Source organism: Hyperolius riggenbachi, chromosome 1 (genome assembly GCF_040937935.1).
Source record: "Hyperolius riggenbachi isolate aHypRig1 chromosome 1, aHypRig1.pri, whole genome shotgun sequence".
Classification (NCBI taxonomy): domain Eukaryota; kingdom Metazoa; phylum Chordata; class Amphibia; order Anura; family Hyperoliidae; genus Hyperolius; species Hyperolius riggenbachi.
This window is the reverse complement of record NC_090646.1, coordinates 450,668,970-450,687,409: the sequence shown is the minus strand read 5'-3', so window position 1 is coordinate 450,687,409 and position 18,440 is coordinate 450,668,970. Positions and strand designations below refer to the sequence as shown.

Below are 18,440 nucleotides of genomic sequence, written 5' to 3'. Positions count from 1 at the left end.
GCTGGGTCGCCCAGGGAGCCCCCTGCTGTGGACAGTCCTGATGGTCCCTCATCAGCGGACTCAGGACTTGGGTCCCTCCTCAAGCGGCGTGATGGCGGCCCTTCGGACTCTGAAGATTCAGATCCTGAACCAGAGCCGGACGGAGGGAGCCAATCACTACCTGACTCATCCTCGCTGCTGCTCTGCTGGAGGATGGCAGCTGCCTCCACCACAGAATAGAGCCTCCTCGCCATTATTTAGAAAGGGATAGATAAAGATGATAAAGATGAAAAAAGTGATAGAAAGATATTTTTTTTTTTTTTAAAGTGACAGTTTTTTTTTTAAAGGGTTTTTTTTTTTTTTTGGGGGGGGGGGGGTGTAGAGGGGGTAGAGAGGGGGGGGAGGACAGTAGAGTATAGATAGTAACAGATAGGAAGAAAAAGATCACAATAGATCAGTGATCAATAGATCTGTAGGGAATAAATGGCCAAGGAGAGGGAGAATCAGGGATTCTGGGCAGTTATGGGGTTAAAAATTCAGGGATGGGGGGCAAATTTTATTAAAATAAAGTCCTACCAGTTTATCTGTCAGTCTGTCTCTCAGCTCCTGTCACCACAGAACAGTGATTGATCTGTGTGACAGGAGCTGAGAGACAGAGAGAGGGAAACGTTTTATTTACAAACATTATTAAGAATTCACATTGTTACTGGATGTAACTATGTGAATTCTTTACTTCCTTTGCTCTGATTGGCTCAGAGGAGCGCTGGCTCCTCTTCACCAAACAGCACGGCTTGTAAGCCGTCGGGGACAAGCACGCACCGCGCGCACCACGCGGCCATGCGCGCGCACACGCGGAAGTGCGCCTGGACGCGGACTCTCGTCCAGATAGGCTTCAGCTGCCGCTGCCTGGACGAGCTTGCTCGTCCATATAGGCTGAAGCGGTTAAAGGGAACCTGAGATTGGGAATTAGCATTTAAAATGTACATACTTGCCCCCTCCAGCCTGATCGCTCCCACGGCATCCTCTTCTCCCTCACTGTTTGCCCACAATTAGCTCTGGAAAGTCCTCTGGTCCGGGGCCTACTGCACATGCGTGGCCCGGCAGTGCATGCACTGCTGCTGTGTTCACGTTGCCTGGAGCGTCCTGTGCCTGCTCAGTATTACTGCACAGGCACAGAACGTACCCGGCGACGAGAGACAGGAGCACGTCTGGCTAGACGGCGCATGCGCCGACTGGCCTCAACTGACATTTTCCGGAGCCAGTTGCGGGTGAACGGAGAGGGAGAAGACGCAGTGGGAGCGATCAGACTGGAGGGGGCTGGAGGAAGCCCCTGGTATGAATACATTTTTACTAATTCTCCCCCCCATCTCGGGTACACTTTAAACAACTTTTAGCACAGGTTTCCTTTACGTATGACTTGTATTGTTTCTGTCATAATGCAAAATATATTTTGGGGAGCTGTTTTAACTATTGTATTGTATTTCAGTATTCATATGTTTCTTTTCCTAGATGATTTTGAAAGTGCCAAGATGCTCTTGATAAAACTGAAATATTATTCAAATATAGCCAATCAAGTAAAGAAGAAAATATTTCCATAGCTGATCTTCCACCACCTTCATGAGACCAGAAAATGGAGTAATGTGCACCGCTGTTTATACTGTACTTGCATAAAACGCTTTCTCTCAACTTCCTTTATAGCCTATATTTGATTATCTAGGTTCAAATGGTACGTCAGTCTCTTGAATATTGCTGTGCAACTCCAATTCGGCTGCTTTATTAAGTGGTCACTACAGGACGGGTCAGTGTAGAGATGTCCTCAATATTTGGCTGTCCTTAATATTTGTTGGGGCATCTGACAGACTAATGTTGGAACTAAGGTATGTTTGAAATGGTAAATGTCCAATAGCTGCCTTGTTGTCTTGGGCAGATCTTCTGTTTTTGAATTTTCTCCATTACAAAAGAAATGACATGTTGTTTGTGTGTGGATTTTATATGCAGTGCAATAATATGATTAAATTATATTTTAAGAAAGTCTTTTGTCTTCATACTTAAATTTTTTTTTTTTTTTTTTTTTTTTTTTGCTGTAGCTGAGCAGAATATTACATACAGGAGCATATTAAAGACTACTGTGGCTTACAGAGCATTACTGAACCATGGGTATCCAATAAACTATTGGCCAGTGTGTTAAAGTGGACCTGTCACATTTCAGTATGTGGCAAAACCAATGATAAATGTGTATGCGCCCAAATCGGCTTTCTGGACAAAAATTCTGTAAAAAAAAATATACACAGTACAGACCAAAAGTTTGGACACACCTTCTCATTCAGAGTTTTCTTTATTTTCATGACTATGAACATTGTAGATTCACATTGAAGGCATCCAAACTATGAATTAACACATGTGGAAATATAGTACATAACCAAAAAGAGTGAAACAACTGAAAATATGTCATATTCTAGGTTCTTCAAAGTAGCCACCTTTAGCTTTGATTACTGCTTTGCACACTCTTGGCATTCTCTTGATATTTATATCCTGGTACAGGGTCAGGATTTTTGTTTTGTTTTGTTTTGTTTTTGTTCAGTGAAATCTTAGCAGACTGGTGTCCATCTTGCCTAGTTGTTGTGGACAAATTAAGGGTGCTTACACACATCCAGTTATAATTGGCCAATTTTACCACTTCCATGTCCTATTACAACCAACAGGTTTTGAACACTATAAACAGATTGTGTAGGTAAACTCTCACACTACGTGTAGGTGGAAAAATTGGTCACTAATTAGGTAATCAAAATTGGATAGGTGTACGCACTCTGACCAGTTGTTTTGTAGTAGGGACCCACCCCTGTTCACTATTTTATACAGTAGTACAACCCGCTTGCAGATTCATGGGAATTTACTGAACAAATAACATTTAATAAATTGATAATGGAATCTTGTTCAAAAATTAGGGCTTTTTCACACCAAAAATCTATGTTGGCCTCAATTGAAACGCAGGAAAAATGCAGAACTCCGAATGCAATCCCATGATTCAATTGTAACTTTACTGTATTTGCATTTGGAAAATCTGAAGCTTTTTCAAAAACGAAAACAGAACGCAGCTGGTGTGAAAGAGCTACCATAGACCGAGAGCAAATGGATATACACTGCAAAGTACTGGGGTGGAAATGTTTGCAACAAGTTCATAAATAAGAATATGATGAATGCAATTAAATTTGTGTAAAAGTCAGATTTCTCAGATAAAGTTGTGTAAAAAGTTGTGACTTGCTTGTGCATGGCTGCAACGCTATAGTATCATTCAGGCTGCACCAAAATGTGGACAGTGGAGCATACTACCAGCACTGTTCCTGTATTGACTGGTAAGACCTATGCTTGCTGTGCAAGCTGTTGCATGATTATTGCATGCAATTCCCTGCGTATGAAAGACTGCTCACCCTGCCCTTGCTGTAAGTCCGGGGTGGCAATTATGCTATTCCCCCTCCAAGTTGTTGCAACTCAGGGAGGGACATGTAATTTGGGCATCGGCTATTGCTGGCCAGGGATGGGATTTCAAGTACAGAAGTACTTAAATTCAGAATGCTAATGTAGGTTAATTAATGCACCTGTGTCTGCGGAATGGGGGGTTAACTTACCCAGAAGTCCGGGGATCCTACGCGTGTCATTGCTGTAATATGTGTCCTATGGGACGTGTTCCACCACTTACTACCGCACGTCCACGTCCTTCTTCCAGTGGAAGGAGGAAGTGCGGTAGTGAGTGGTGGACCGCCTTCCATAGGATGCGTATTACAGCAGTGACACACGTAGGATCCACGGACTTATGGGTAAGTTAACCCCCCTATTCCGCAGGCACAGTTGCATTAATTAACCTCAATTTGCATTCCGAATTCGACTACTTCTGTACTCAAAAGCCCATCCCTGTTGCCGCATTCAAATTACTCACTGAGTGCCGCTAGATGTAATTCACATTATGGCCTATGGTAGCGCACGAATTATCGGTGCAGCTCTGCGCCAAAATTAGCCGTCTCAGTGGGGAAGGGGGACCTGAGGACAATGAGTAGCAGGCAGCACTCTCAGGAGAAGGTAATCTAGCCCACCATGGGCTTCATTCACTTATTTTGGCATCAGTTCAGGAATACTTTAAAACAAACCTGTAAGGAAAAGAAAAAAAAAATGAAGACCCCTACCTCAGTAGAGGAGAGCCTCGGAATGATCCAGAGCCTTCTCCGATCCTCCTTCAGCCCACTACTGCTTGCCGGGACCCTTTTCTCAGCTTCAGAGCTGGGATCCTGTGTGAAGGTACACTAACCAAGGTATGCTCCCCTGAAGTGAGTAGATTGAATACTGCACACAATTGGGTTAAGCTTGAACTGTGAAGCCTCTTTTCCATACTGTATGAGGCCTTTTTCCCCATACTGTGTGATCTTGCCTTTATCAAGGCAAGATCACTCAGTATTTATAACCAACATAGTTGTGCACCTCTGAAATACTAAACCTATCTCCCCGTCCAAGCCACCACCCCAAGAAAATGAAGAAACTCCCCATTAATCAACTGCGTACTATTACAGTATGGCTAGAGCTCACCTCTGTGTGATCTTGCACTGATAAAGGGGAATTGCCTTGCAACCCCCAAAATGATTGTCAAATATTTTGCATGGTTATGAATTAAACTGCTTGAACTAGCAGTCCGGTGTACTGGCCATTCTTTGGATTTACCTATGGAAAAAGGACCCTAAGGCCTGGAACCCACTGCAAAACGCCATCGCTAATCGCAATTGCTAGGGTTTTGTATGAGCAGTTTGTAAGTGATTTCATGAGCATTTTAGGGAGCGTTTTTAAAAAGTGTATCAATTTGCCAGCAGTTGTGTAGCGATTAGCGTTTTAAATTCTGATTTGTCCGTTCAATTAATTTTAATTTTGTTACAGTGTGCAGTAACTCTAGCAAAATCGTTCCGTGCAGGTTTTGATGAGCGAATACGCCAGCGATGATATACTTAACATTAAAGCGCTAATGCTCCCAAAATGCTGCATGTCCTGCGTTTGCGATTTCAGGAAGCGCAATCGCTCCAGTGGAAGTTGCCCCATCCATTAACATTAGCTGAGCGTTTTGGCAAAACGTTAGCGGTTTGAATCACTCCAGAAATGCTCACAAAACCGCTCTTGTGGGCTCCAGCCCTTAAAGTGCCCAAACATTAAACAATATATGGGCAGATCAACAAAGAGATCTCTAAGGCCGAATCTAAACTATAAGCGCTTTTGTGAGCACTTGCATTTGATTAGCGCTTGTTAAAAAATTGTTCCCATTCACTTTCATTAAAATTTCTTTAAAAATTGCCGCGATCCTGTATGGATTTTTGCATATGCAATTGCGACGATTTTTTTTTTTATGCTTGCAATTTTAACCATTTCTGCCTCCCGGACGTGAAGCTCACGTCCGGGCGGCTGCTCTGCTGCGATGCCGCGCTTCGGCGCGCTCCCGCGTGCGATCGTGGGCGTGCCCCCGTGCTGTCCCCCGGTAGCCCTGGGATCAGTGAACGGGAACATGGTTCCTGATCACAGATCTGTGTCCCCAGCAGAAAAACCGAAGCGCTGTTACTAGAGGCTTCAGTCTTTCTGCACGTAAAATTTTCCGCGTCCCCTTGTGCTTCCGCTTAGTGAGAAGCACAAGGAGAAAAAAACTCAAGGTGGCCAAATAGTAAAACTACATCTACATATTTTTTACATTACAATTTACACATATAATAACATTAAAAATTAACTGTTTATTTCCCACACCAAAATATTACCCAAATAAAATTTTTAATGAAAAAAAAAAAAATTACAATAAAAAAAAGAAAAAAAAAGACAAAATAGTTATAGGTCTGAACTTTTTAAATATGCATTTGAAGGGGGTATACTATGAACATTTTAAAGTATAAGCTTGTAAATAGTGGTGGACGCAAAACTGAAAAAATGCACCTTTATTTCCAAATAAAATATTGGCGCCATACATTGTGATAGGGACAAAATTTAAATGGTGTCATAGCCGAGACAAATGGGCAAATAAAGTACATAGGTTTTAACCACTTCAGCCTACAGGGTTGAGATTTTTTTACATCTGAGCAACTTTCACCTCACATTCATTTGCCAATAACTTTAGCACTACTCATCACAATGAATTGATCTCTATCTTGTTTTTTCCGCCACCAATTAGGCTTTCTGTGGGTGATACATTTTGCTGAGAATTAATTTATTCTAAATCCATATTAACAGGAATATTAAGAAAGAAATGGAAAAAAATCATTATTGCTCAGCTTTTGGCCATTATAATTTGAAATTAATACATGCTACCATAATTAAAACATATGTACTTTATTTACCAATTTGTCCCGCTTATTACACCATTTAAATTATGTCCCTATCACAATGTATAGCGCCGATATTTAATTTGGAAATAAAGGTGCATTTTTTCAATTTGCGTCCATTACTATTTAGAAGCCCATAATTTAATAAATCATATTGCTATACTCCTTTGACATGAATATTTAAAAAGTTCAGACCCTTAGGTAACTTTTTTTGTTTGTTTGTTTTTTTATTATTATTGTAATTTTGTATTTTATTTTTTATTAAAACTTGTATGTGGGTATTTTTTGGTGTGGGAGGTAAACGGGATTTTAAATTTTTTTTTTTTTTTTTTTTTTTAAATTGTATTTATTAAATTTTTAAAGTGTTTTTTGGTGTAGTTTGCTATTTGGCCACAAGATGGCCACAGTCAAAAAGTCCAGGGAGCGATCGATCTCGCTCCCAGGAAGAAGTATGAAGACGGGGAACTTTTTGATCTCAGAAAAGCCGCAGCGTCAGAAGAGACGCCGTCGGCTTTTCTCCGGGGGGGTCCGATTAGTGAAAGGGATTTACAAACCCTTTCATTGATCGCTGGGTTAACGGCCGGCAGCGGGAGCGCGCACGGGGGGGGAGGGACGGGGCCGCGAGAGCACGCGCGACCCGCGGGAGTGCGCGCAGCCTAACTGGCCGAAAATTTTCGTCCAGTTAGGCTGAAGTGGTTAATTGTGGTAGCGTGGATTATTTTAAAGCTGTAATGACTGAAAACTGGGAAATAATTAATTTTTTCAATTTTTTTCTTATTAATCCTGTTAAAATGCATTTATAAAAAAATAATTCTTAGCAAAATGTACCACCCAAAGAAAGCCTAATTAGTGGCGGAAAAAAACAAGATATAGATCAATAAATTGTGATAAGTAGTGATAAAGTTATTAGCGAATGAATGGGAGGTGAAAATTGCTCTCATGCATGAGGTGAAAAATCCCTGCGGGCTGAAATGGTTAATGAAAGTGAATGGGAGCGATTTTTTTTTTTTTTTTTTTTTTACAAACGCTCAGCAAGCGCTTACAAAGTCGCTTACAAAATCGCTTACAGTGTGGATCTGGCCTGAGAGATCGGTTGGCTGTCCATACACTGCAGGCTGATTTCTCTGTCTCTCAGGAATCAGCCTCGTGATACTGCCGATTCCGCCTGTCTGTGGAATTCTCCATCCTCCATTTTAAAAATGGCAATTACCCCATAACGGCTTCCTGGTCAGCACACTGTTAAACTGTAATATCACTCTCTTGAGCCATAGGAAAACATGGGCATTACCTTGCATGTTCAGTTGTAACTGACAGTTGCTGATATATAATTGACAGCAACTGGTATATTTCAGTTCTGACAAAATATTGTCAGAATTGGAAGGGATCACTGTAAGAAGAAAATGGTGAGATTAGCATGTAATTATAATTTGCAGCTACGTCGTGTTTATTTTAAATAATTTTACTCGCTTCAGGTTCCCTTTAAAGAGAACCCAAGGGGGGCAGATGGGACACAGAGGCATGTCCTCTGCTTCCTGACGTGCCTCTGTGTCCCCACACCGCCGCTCTTTGCCACCTCCCCACCGCCGTGCTATAGCCCTCCGAGATTAGCGACAAGGTTTGTCGCCATCTCAGAGTTATACATTAAGGAGAGGATTTCCCTGTTTAAAATTCCCGCCAGGGGCGTTCTTACAGGGTTTCCAGAGCTGCCATTGGTCAGCTCTCCCCCTGGCCATGCCCTGTGCCTAGGGGCGTAGCAATAGGGGTTGCAGAGGTAGCCACCGCATCGGGGCCAGAGGGGCCCTCCCTCAACTACAGTATTAGCTCTCTATTGGTCCAGTGCTCATAATAATCACTTCTATAGATACTTTGATTCATGGTAATTATTAACAAACTATTCCAAATCCTCTTCTTGCACCTCTGACACTGTAGTTGCCATTGGCAGGTTTTGGTGCGCTGTATCAATTGCTATGTATATATTGCTTGGGGGGCCCCCATTGTAAAACTTGCATCGGAGCCAACAAATCCTTTGCTATGCCACTGCCCCTTCCCTGCCTCACTGCATGCTGTGAGAGACAGTCTCTTGTGACCTATAGGTCATGAAAGTGAAAGTGGGCCATTGCGGCCCACAGGAGTGGCGGTTTTTGCGGCTACCTGATCCGCTCAGCCCCGCTATTTTTTTTTTCAAGCCCACCTTGGGCTCTCTTTAAACTTCCCTAGGGCTTCTACCAGTCCCTTGCATTCGCCCTGTGCCCGCGCGGTCACTGAACGATCATCCGGTTCTCCGCAGCTCCCTAGTTTTGTTTTGATGCATGAAACCAGTTTGTGCGCCTCCTGACAGTGCTCCCAGCGACGGGCTGCAAGGGGCTACCAGGTAAGTTAGTCTTTTTTTTTTTCCCAGTTTAGGTTTCCTATTAGGTCAGGACCATTTCTTGGGCAGTGTGACCACCCTGGGTGCACACCGGCAAGTAGAAGAAAGGGGGCGCAGGAAGAAGGACATAAATGCTAGGGAGGTGATGACGCGCGGTCACTGGCGTAACAATAGGGGAAGCAGCCCCTGCCTCCGCGGTTATAATTACCAGCTATAAATCATACCAGTTATAATTACCTCCATTCACCACGGAGGTCTCCGATTTGCAAGGGCTTCACATTAATTCCTGTTAAAACAGAAAGTAATGTGAAGCCCTTGCAGATCGGAGACCTCCGGTGGTGAATGGAGGTAATTATAGCTGTTGCCGCTGACGCTTAGATATATGCAGCAGGGGAGCGCAGAAGGGAGAGCCCAAGGTGTGCAAAGCTCTCCCCTCATGCTGTGACCCCTCCTGCCCCCCCCAAACAGCCATGAGCAGGCCCCAGGGTGGGGGGCCTGCTCAAATTCTTGCACAGGGGCCTGGGGACTTCTAGTTACGCCCCTGCGCACTGTGCAGTCAAATGGAAGAAGATTACCAGCCCAGTCGCCTTTGACTCCTCCTAGGCTGCCTACGTCAGACATCCAGTCATCATCACACCACCTCCACGTGATGACACCTGATGTCCTGTAGTGGTACTGCAGCCTGTCAGTGTGCAGCACCCATGGAGGAGTCCGCTTTCCGAGCTCTCTTCGCCTGTGTGCTTTCCTGGTCCCTCCTTCCTCCTGGATGAGTGGCTGGTCACTAGTAATGGCTCATACACACGGGGCACAACTGTCGCCACAAACACGTGGCACGCGCATGTTGCGGCGACAGGTTCCCCGTGTGTATGAGGCGCGCGCCACGAACCACGCCAGTCAGAGCTGTCGCCAGGCGATTGACTTGGCCAATCGCCGGCAACAGCTGTCGCCACAACTTCGCCGTAATTGTCACTAGTCCGCCACACGTACTGCGTGTGTATGCGGACTAGCGACAGCAACCCATACTCCATGAACGGAGCTTGCGGGGGGGGGGGGGGGGGGGAGTGTACGGCTGCTGTTGTTGTCTCTTGTGAGACATCTGTGCCTCGTGTGTATAAGGGTTAAAGGAGAACTGTAGTGAGAGGGATATGGAGGCTGCCATATTTATTTCCTTTTAAGCAATACCAGTTGCCTGGCAGCCCTGATGGTCTATTTGCCTAAAGAAGTGTCTGAATCACACCAGAAACAAGCATGCAGCTAATCTTGTCATATCTGTCTAAATTTGTCAGAAACACCTGATCTGCTGCATGCTTGTTCAGGGCCTATGGCTGAAAGTATTAGAGGCAGAGGATTAGCTGAATAGCCAGGCAACTGGTATTGCTTAAAAGGAAATAAATATGGCAGCCTCCATATACCTCTCACTACAGTTCTCCTTTAAGAAGCAGATCTACTTGTGACCTGTAGCTTTGTGATTGTCCCTAAAGAGTAAGGGTTCACGAAGGGGAGGGGCACAATTTTTACACCCTGCCCTGAAGATTTTCTGTATTTTACTATTTTTATTAGTGGTTATCTTTACTGCTGTTCATGCTCCCTTCTTCTCTTTTATATATAATTTTACACTTGTTTCGCTAATTATATCTAATTATATAAGAATGAGTGGTATGTGATTACACGTTTCAATATCTCATGTTTATGTGTTAAAATCCACTCAATAAAAAGTCTTGAAAACAAGCAATTTAGCCTAGAAACTGCCCTGCATAAGGTTAGTCAGCAGTGCTGATCAGCAGAGAAAGGGTTCTGTGTGAGAATCAGGGGCGCCATCAGAAATTTTTTGGGCCCCCCCACATCATCAGGCCTGGGGAGGGGGGCCTGGGCCCACCCACTGGTTGCTGAGCCCGCCCACTAGACACCCCACACCCGTGTCTGTGCGCGAAGTGCGCTGCAGCGAAAAATGTGCATGGCTCCGACACTGAAGAAAGTGGCATGCATAGCGCAATGTGGCAAAAAGTGGAGGTAAAGGTAGCCAAGTATTCGTGGTGCCCCAGTATAGGTAGCCAGGTATAGGTGGTGCCCCAGTATAGGTCGCTTAGGTGGTTCCAGCCCCAGTATAGGTAGTGGCCCAATATAGGTAGCCTGTAGCCAGATATAGGTGGTGCCCCAGTACAGAAAGTCCGCTGTAGCGGGCTCACTCATCTGCTCCCCACGTTCAAGAACTGATGTCATTCTTCTCTCAGGGCCCGTTCACATTTAAAATCGCAGAACGCCGGCGATTACCGCTGGCGTTTTGCGGGAGTGATTTTACCACGATTAGCGTGGAAAAATCACTGGACACTGCGGTGGTTTTGGAAGGATCGCGATTAGCGTGCTATGCACGCTAATTACGATCGCAAATCGCGGAACGCTCGTCGCCGGCAAACTGCTGCATGCAGCGCGGTTGCGGTTAATATAATAGCTAAATATTCGGTTAGGTTGCACTTTATGATTGTAGGAGCTGTAAATAGTTGCAACCGGTTGCAAGAACGTTCACTACAAAACCTTTTTTTGAGTTTTGAGCAGAGTACAGACTACATAGCGACTATAACTGTACACTGACATTACAATGTTCCCACGCTCACACATTTGTTGCAGAACACAGGACATCACGCACGCACGTTATCGTCCTCCCGGTCTCTGCTTTATGATGCGGACGAGTGCGTGCTGAGGACCTCAGATTCTCGCCTTGTTGCGAATCAGTGCTAGGCAGTAACCGTCTCCATGACAACAATACAACAAGGGCCTTTGGCGATGCCACGCCCTTGAAGCAGGATTGGGTGGCCTCCCGTTCCCAGTCATCTGATTGGCCTCCAATGATGTCTATCAGAAGTACTCTATTGTGCCGCGCTCTGTGTAATAATAACCTGCAAATATCTAAGTAGAGGAAGCTGTGTGTATCTAACATTGCACGCAGCTCGTTTGCTGCGAACTCTAATCTCTTACCATAAACCTTATAAGGACCTCATTACTATGGTACTTAGCAAGAAATTTTCCAAGGACACTGGCTCCATGCTTCCTTCTGTGGCAGAGGCCAAAGATGCAGAGGAGGAAGAAGAGCTTACTCAATTAAGTTTAAGGGGGACCCCAAGTAGACCACCCAGCAGGCCGCGTCCATCTCTGAGCAGGGAAAGTGTTGACAAGGTAATTTACCTCTGTATGTGTATATTGCAAATATATTATCAGCATTATAGTTCCTGGGTACACCAACATGTCCATGCCTATTTGTAACCTGTCTATAAGCTGACTTCAGCCTCATACTGTTCTATCACTGCTTCTTGCAAATAAAGATTAGGATCCCTGTTCAGTGTAATTTGCCTTCTTGAAACAGAATGTATCTGTGACAATTCAGCTTTAAAGAGAACCTGAGACGAGAAAAAAAGTTTTATACATACCTGGGGCTTCCTCCAGCCCCTTTCAGGCTGATCGGTCCCTCACAGTCGTCCTATGCTGCCTGGATGATCCTCTGGTAGGCGGACCGGTAACTTCGCAAGTTGGGGCGTACTACGCATGTGCGGCCTATGAGCCTGTTGCCGGTAGACTTACAGCCAGACTGCGCTGGTGCTGACTTGTGAAGGATCCAGGTGGTGGGGTTGCCCAGCAAGGGACCGATCAGCCTGAAAGGGGCTGGAGGAAGCCCCAGGTATGTATAAAACCTTTTTTTTTTTTTACTTGTCTGAGGTACACTTTTCCGATTCCTGGATCCCCCACTACGCCTCCCGGTAATCTGGCCAGTTGGGGCGTAGTGCGCATGCCTGGCCACACAGGCGTGCCCCAATTGCTGGAAGCATTCTGCGCCTGCTCTAACTGGCGAAATTACCGGGAGCCATAGCGGAGGATCCGGGAAGAGGATGGCAAGGGAAGGGTCTTCCTGAAGGGGGCTAGAGGAAGCCCCAGGTATGTATACATTTCTTCTTTCCTTTGATCTCAGATACATTTTAAAGGGACATTCAAGGCTACAAAATTAAATGAGTTTTACTCACCTGGGGCTTCCACCAGCCCCCTGCAGCTGTCCAGTGCCCACACAGTCTCGCACCGATCCTCCTGGCCCTGCTGGCAGCTACTTCTGTTTTCAGCGACAGGCGCCGACAGGCCTGGGTACGCGAGTGATTCTTCGCGTTCCTGGCCGCAATAGCAGTATAGAGGTCGCTATTGCGGCCAGGAACGTGAAGAATCACTCGCGTTCCCAGGCCTGTCGCCGAAAACGGAAGTAGCTGCCGGCGGGGCCAGGGGGATTGAAACGAGACCGTGTGGGCGCCGGACAGCTGCTGGGGGCTGGTGGAAGCCCCAGGTGAGTAAAACTCATTTTTTTTTTGTAGCCTTAACCTCCTTAGCGGTAACCCCGTGTGTGACACGGGGTAAGCCGCCGGAGGGTGCCGCTCAGGCCCTGCTGGGCCGATTTACATAATTTTTTTTTTGCTGGACGCAGCTAGCACTTTGTTAGCTGCGCCAGCACCCCGATCGCCGCCGCCGCGCGCCCGATTGCCGCTATCCGGTGCGGCGCGCGGCCCCCCCCAGCCAGACCCCTGCGCTGCCTGGCCAATCAGTGCCAGGCAGCGCCAAGGGGTGGATCGGGTCTCCCAATGACGTCGCTGACGTCGGTGACGTCATTCCGCCCCGTCGCCATAGCGACGGGGGAAGCCCTCCAGGAAATCCCGTTCTTTGAACGGGATTTCCTGATCGCCGGAGGCGATCGGCGGGGCTGGGGGGATGCCGCTGAGCAGCGGCTATCATGTAGCGAGCCCTCGGCTCGCTACATGATTTAAAAAAAAAATAATTAAAAAAAAACTGCTGCGCTGCCCCCTGGCGGTATTTTTCATACCGCCAAGGGGGTTAAGTGACCCTTTAAGCGAGCAACTGTGGTTTCTCACAATGCATCACTACTGTCTTTTAGTCCTCTATACTTTCCTAGTGGTTCACCCCACGCTGCTTGGGTATTATGTGTACTGGTCCAAGCCCTATCCCCAAAGAGCCATATTAATCCCTGTCATGCACTGATAAGGGCCAAAAGTCTAAAACAGGCTGTGTGCATGTTAGGTTGATGTGGCTTTGTAAAATTTATAAGCTATAGGCTTGCTGTTGGATGGAAGCCTGGCTTCAGGGGCATAAAGAGATAATTTGCATATTCAGTAATGATGCATTGTGGGAAGCCACAGTTGCTTTAAAGGGAGTCTGAAGTGTAACTAAAACAACAAAAAAAGAACCATACCTAAGTAGAGGGAAGGGTCTGGGTCCTATAGAGCCTTCCCGTTCCTCCTTCGGTCCCCGCAGTCCAATGCTGGATACCCAGTTAGCAGTGTCTGATCAATGGGTTGGAGACTGCTCACTTCCCCTGCTGCAGGAAGCTTCGGCAATCTTCAGGAGCCAAAGTCACACCGCTCCATACTGCGAGCACGCATTCTCGCGCATGCGCAGTACGGAGCAGCTTGTCTTCGGGAGCACTGTATCAGGTCCAAGCAGTTTTCATTAGTTTTGCATGCAAACTGTAATTATTTGCATTTCATTGACCATCTATACTGCTTAAGGTGGTATTAACATTACACTCACATGGCCAATCAATCATTTTTGCCACGCTAATCAGTTGCAATCGATTAGTCATATCCATTATTGGCTGATTTTCCAATAACCAATCCGTTCAGCTCGATGGGTTCAGTCTAAAAAAAATTGGTTAGCAGGAATTGTCCCGTTAATGGGCATGACTAAGGCTTCTTGCACACCAAGACGTTGCATTAGGTGGCACGTTAAGGTCGCATAACGTGCACCTAACACAACGTATGGTGCTGCAAGAGCCGACGGTAGAGTGAGCCGCGTTAGGCGGCTCGAGTCCTATAATGTCTCCCAGAGTGGCGCTGATTGGCCAGCGGGACCACGTGATGCGGAGTGTCACTCCGCATCACGTGGTCCCGCCGGCCAATCAGCGCCCGCCAGTGCAGTGAATATTAAGTAGCCATGTGCGCGGCTACTGTAGCTGGCTCTCCCCGCCTCCTCCGCCCCCCACTGCGCATGTGCAAACAGTCTAACGCGGCTATAGCCGCTCCAACGCCGTAGCATGCTGCACTTTGCACAGAACGTGCAGCGTTACATGTAACGCAACGTGGGCTGTGTGAACAGCCCACTTGTGTTACATTGCTGTGCGTTGGGGGAGCGTTACAGGCGCACTAACGTGCGCCTGTAACGTCTTGGTGTGTAAGCAGCCTAAACGTTTCTTGATCACTACAGCGTGCAGAAGCTATCAATCCGCCATGGGATTGTATTGTTACTAGCCATCTTTAGAGTAGGCATGTCACTTACCCCACTGACTTCCACCCAAGAATACTGGTCAGCAAGGGGCATGGCTTAGACAATTATGCAGCAGAGGAGATGTGGCAATGTAGGAGTTCCTGGAATGGTGTCACGACAGGTCTGATCAGAGCTGAAGGGGAGTATTTTGGGCCACATTGTTTTCTGACCAGATAGCGGGGTCTATGTTAGTATTTGGGGGTTTTGGAGGGTGTTGGATACACAGGATAGTTACAGTACATGAGGAGAAAAATCAAAGCTAAAAAAAATTAAAATGTACTTTAAAAGCACAACTTATTTGAATATCAGAGCAAAGCGCAGATATTGTTTTGCAAGTACAAATTGGTACTATTAAGGGCTTGTTCACACCTACAGGTAGGGCATTTTTGTCTTTTTTTTTTTTTTCAAGCGCTGGCGATTTAGAAAATTGCCCTAAAAAGCTTATGCAATGATTCCCTATGACAGAGTTCTCATCTGAACGGTTCGTTTCCGATCCGCTCAGCAAAGCGCTGCCTGTCCCATTTTTTTGAGTGCTTTTGCTCAATAGAAGGTATAGGGAAATCGCAAAGTGCTTAAAAAAGCGCTTTGTATATTAATTTCCGGATCAAAGCGTTCACTTGCGTCAGGAAGTGAAAAAAGCAGAAGCGCTTAGAAAAGCTCTTTAAAAAAAATGCAGCGCCCACCTGGAGGAGGGCGGAAAAAAAAATCACCCACAAAATAAATATGACTGCACAGTGAAGTAAACTACAACTGACATACCTCCTCCCAGTCTTATGTATGTAGGTTAACTCCTCTGTGTACATGGAGGTATCCAGAAAATTCGTGTGAGAATGGCTTAATCAGGCAAAGGCTGAGGCAGAGGCTGGAGAGGCACCAGCTTCTGTGTACAGCGGCGTGAGGGGCAGGCACAGCACAGAACCACCCCTCCGGCCACAATTGTTGTGCAATCTGTACTCCCACCCCCTGGGTGCTTCCCCCTCCCCAGCCATGGCAGAGTCGTGAGTGGAGCATTATGGAGTACCGTAGTTACTTACCTCTCAGCGCCAGGATCTTCGATTCTGCATGTTGGGGGTGTTTCCTAATACTGGGGGCAAAGCTGGCTACCTATACTAGGTGGGGGGGCACTTAATACTGGGCGAATATCTGGCTATCTATACTGGGGGGACGACCTAGATAATACTGGGTTCCAGTACAGTAACAGGTAATCTAACGCTCTGTGAAGAAAATAGTGCAAGCTTAATTACCAAGGTTCCATTTTAATACTGATTTGTCTCTAGTGTAATTTGTAGATTATATCCACCTGCCAATAAACTAAAGCTGTGTCTCCAAGCTGAAAAGAAGTTATACATTCTCATTTCAGCAAGTAATAGAAGAAAACAGCTTGGTACCCAAGTGCTCCTCCATAATAAAATGCCACACATTGTTGACTGTTAATTAAGACTCTGTATGATTCCTGTAAACCCGCCAAAGATAAACATATGCAGATGTGGACACATCAGCTCATTGAAAAAGTCTAAAAACATGCTTCCGCATATGTGCATCGCAATGCAAAAAATTTAAAATGTCTGCACCATTTACTTACATGAGTCCGGTCGCCGCGAATGTTGCCCTGTACCGTGCTGTTGCTTCCATCGTGTTACACCGCAGCAGGTATGAAATGTAACTTAGATTTTCATGGCTTTAGCGTTACCCTGTGTTAAAAAAGGGTAATGCAACACAATTAAAACGCCCTAGTGTGAAAGGGGCCTCAGTCTCTTTTGTTCCATGCCTATGTACTCCTGAGACTTACTGTCCAGGACTCCTATAGATGCCCCCGATCCACTTGCAGATACTGTCACCTGCCTACTGTGTCCAGGGCAGTGATTTCTATTCTATTTTTGATCTGCTGGATGGATCAATAAAGCTGAATTGGATTTTGCATATACTGGTATGTGTGTGCTAAAGTTCTTTGGACTGTATATTGTATAGATTGTGCTGACATCAGCTACAGGAAGATCTGTAAGTGATGAAGACACTCAGAAAGATGCTCCTGAGATCTCTGAGATGAACGATGATTCAGAGGAGGAGACACCCAAGCAGTCCTTTGAAGACTTTGTAAAAACTAAGGAAAATGAGGATGAGTGTGACACAGATCTGGAGATTGAAGGTTTGTCATTGAAGTAGATAAATGCTGCGTATCTTTTTGTAAAAAGATTAATTTTTGGTCTCCTTGAGCCCCTTATAATACCCTAGTGATTCTGAGTCGCCAAGAGCTATTTGGGTACCAGTGCCGGCCAAAGCCAACAGTGGGCTTCTGTGCAGAATAAATGAAGGGACCACATGTGAGTGGCCTAATCATATCAGATTACGGTTGAATCCAAATAATGTTGATAACTAAACAGTACACTAGGTTACATTCTGTAGGGAATGTTATGTAGCACACAATTCATACTTGTGTATGACTGGGCCAAAAACAAATATCACTGTACCCTGGTGGGTTTCAGAGAGAAATACACAGAAAGGGGCCTACAGAATAATCATGCCCAAGCTGGTGGGCCGAGATAGAAGACACATGAAAATATCAGGTTAGGATTAATGAGGTGTAGACATGTAGGGATAGATGAATGGTTGAATAGTGTTATAAAGGAACCTATTTTCAGGTTAGACAGGGAACGGGAGGTAGAATACATCTTTATGTGGAGGTAGGATATCTAATAGGATGAATGGGATAGGATTTAGTGTGGGAGACTGAATGAACAAGGCGTACATAGCTTACATTTATACTGGGGAATTTGAGGCTGGACAGCTATGAATTATTTTATACTTGTTTTGTTATATACAGTGGAATGCGAAAGTTTGGGCAACCTTGTTAATTGTCATGATTTTCCTGTATAAATTGTTGCTTCTTACGATAAAAAATATCAGTTAAATATATCATATACGAGACACACACAGTGATATTTGAGAAGTGAAATGAAGTTTATTGGATTTACAGAAAGTGTGCAGTAATTGTTTAAACAAATTTAGGCAGGTGCATAAATGTGGGCACTGTTGTCATTTTATTGATTCCAGAACCTTTTGAACTAATTATTGGAACTCAAATTGGCTTGGTAAGCTCAGTAACCCCTGAACTTCATACACAGGAGAATCCAATTATGAGAAAGAGTATTTAAGGGGGTCAATTGTAAATTTCCCTCCTCTTTTAATTTTCTCTGAAGACTAGCAACATGGGGGTCTAAAAACAACTCTCAAATGACCTGTAGACAAAGATTGTTCACCATCATGGTTTAGGGGAAGGATACAGAAAGCTGTCTGTTTCCACAGTTAGGAACATATTGAGGAAATGGAAGACCACAGGCTCAGTTCAAGTTAAGGCTCGAAGTGGCAGACCAAGAAAAATCTCGGATAAACAGAAGCGACAAAAGGTGAGAACAGTCAGAGTCAACCCACAGACCAGCACCAAAGACCTACGA

General features: G+C 45.3%; 2 protein-coding genes across 2 annotated transcripts in view; both read left to right on the top strand.

Annotated features, from left to right (window-relative positions):
* Positions 1 to 2,010, top strand: part of HSCB (HscB mitochondrial iron-sulfur cluster cochaperone) — a 45,700-nt gene extending 43,690 nt beyond the window's left edge. The window contains exon 6 of the mRNA XM_068238737.1: positions 1,489 to 2,010. Within this exon, the coding sequence (XP_068094838.1) occupies positions 1,489 to 1,577 (89 nt within the window). The 3' untranslated portion in view covers positions 1,578 to 2,010. The remainder of the gene's footprint in view (positions 1 to 1,488) is intronic.
* A 9,441-nt stretch (positions 2,011 to 11,451) lies between these two features.
* LRRC74B (leucine rich repeat containing 74B) overlaps positions 11,452 to 18,440 on the top strand; it is a 75,996-nt gene continuing 69,007 nt past the window's right edge. The window contains exons 1-2 of the mRNA XM_068238732.1: positions 11,452 to 11,853; positions 16,957 to 17,134. Of these exons, the coding sequence (XP_068094833.1) occupies positions 11,683 to 11,853; positions 16,957 to 17,134 (349 nt within the window). The 5' untranslated portion in view covers positions 11,452 to 11,682. The remainder of the gene's footprint in view (positions 11,854 to 16,956; positions 17,135 to 18,440) is intronic.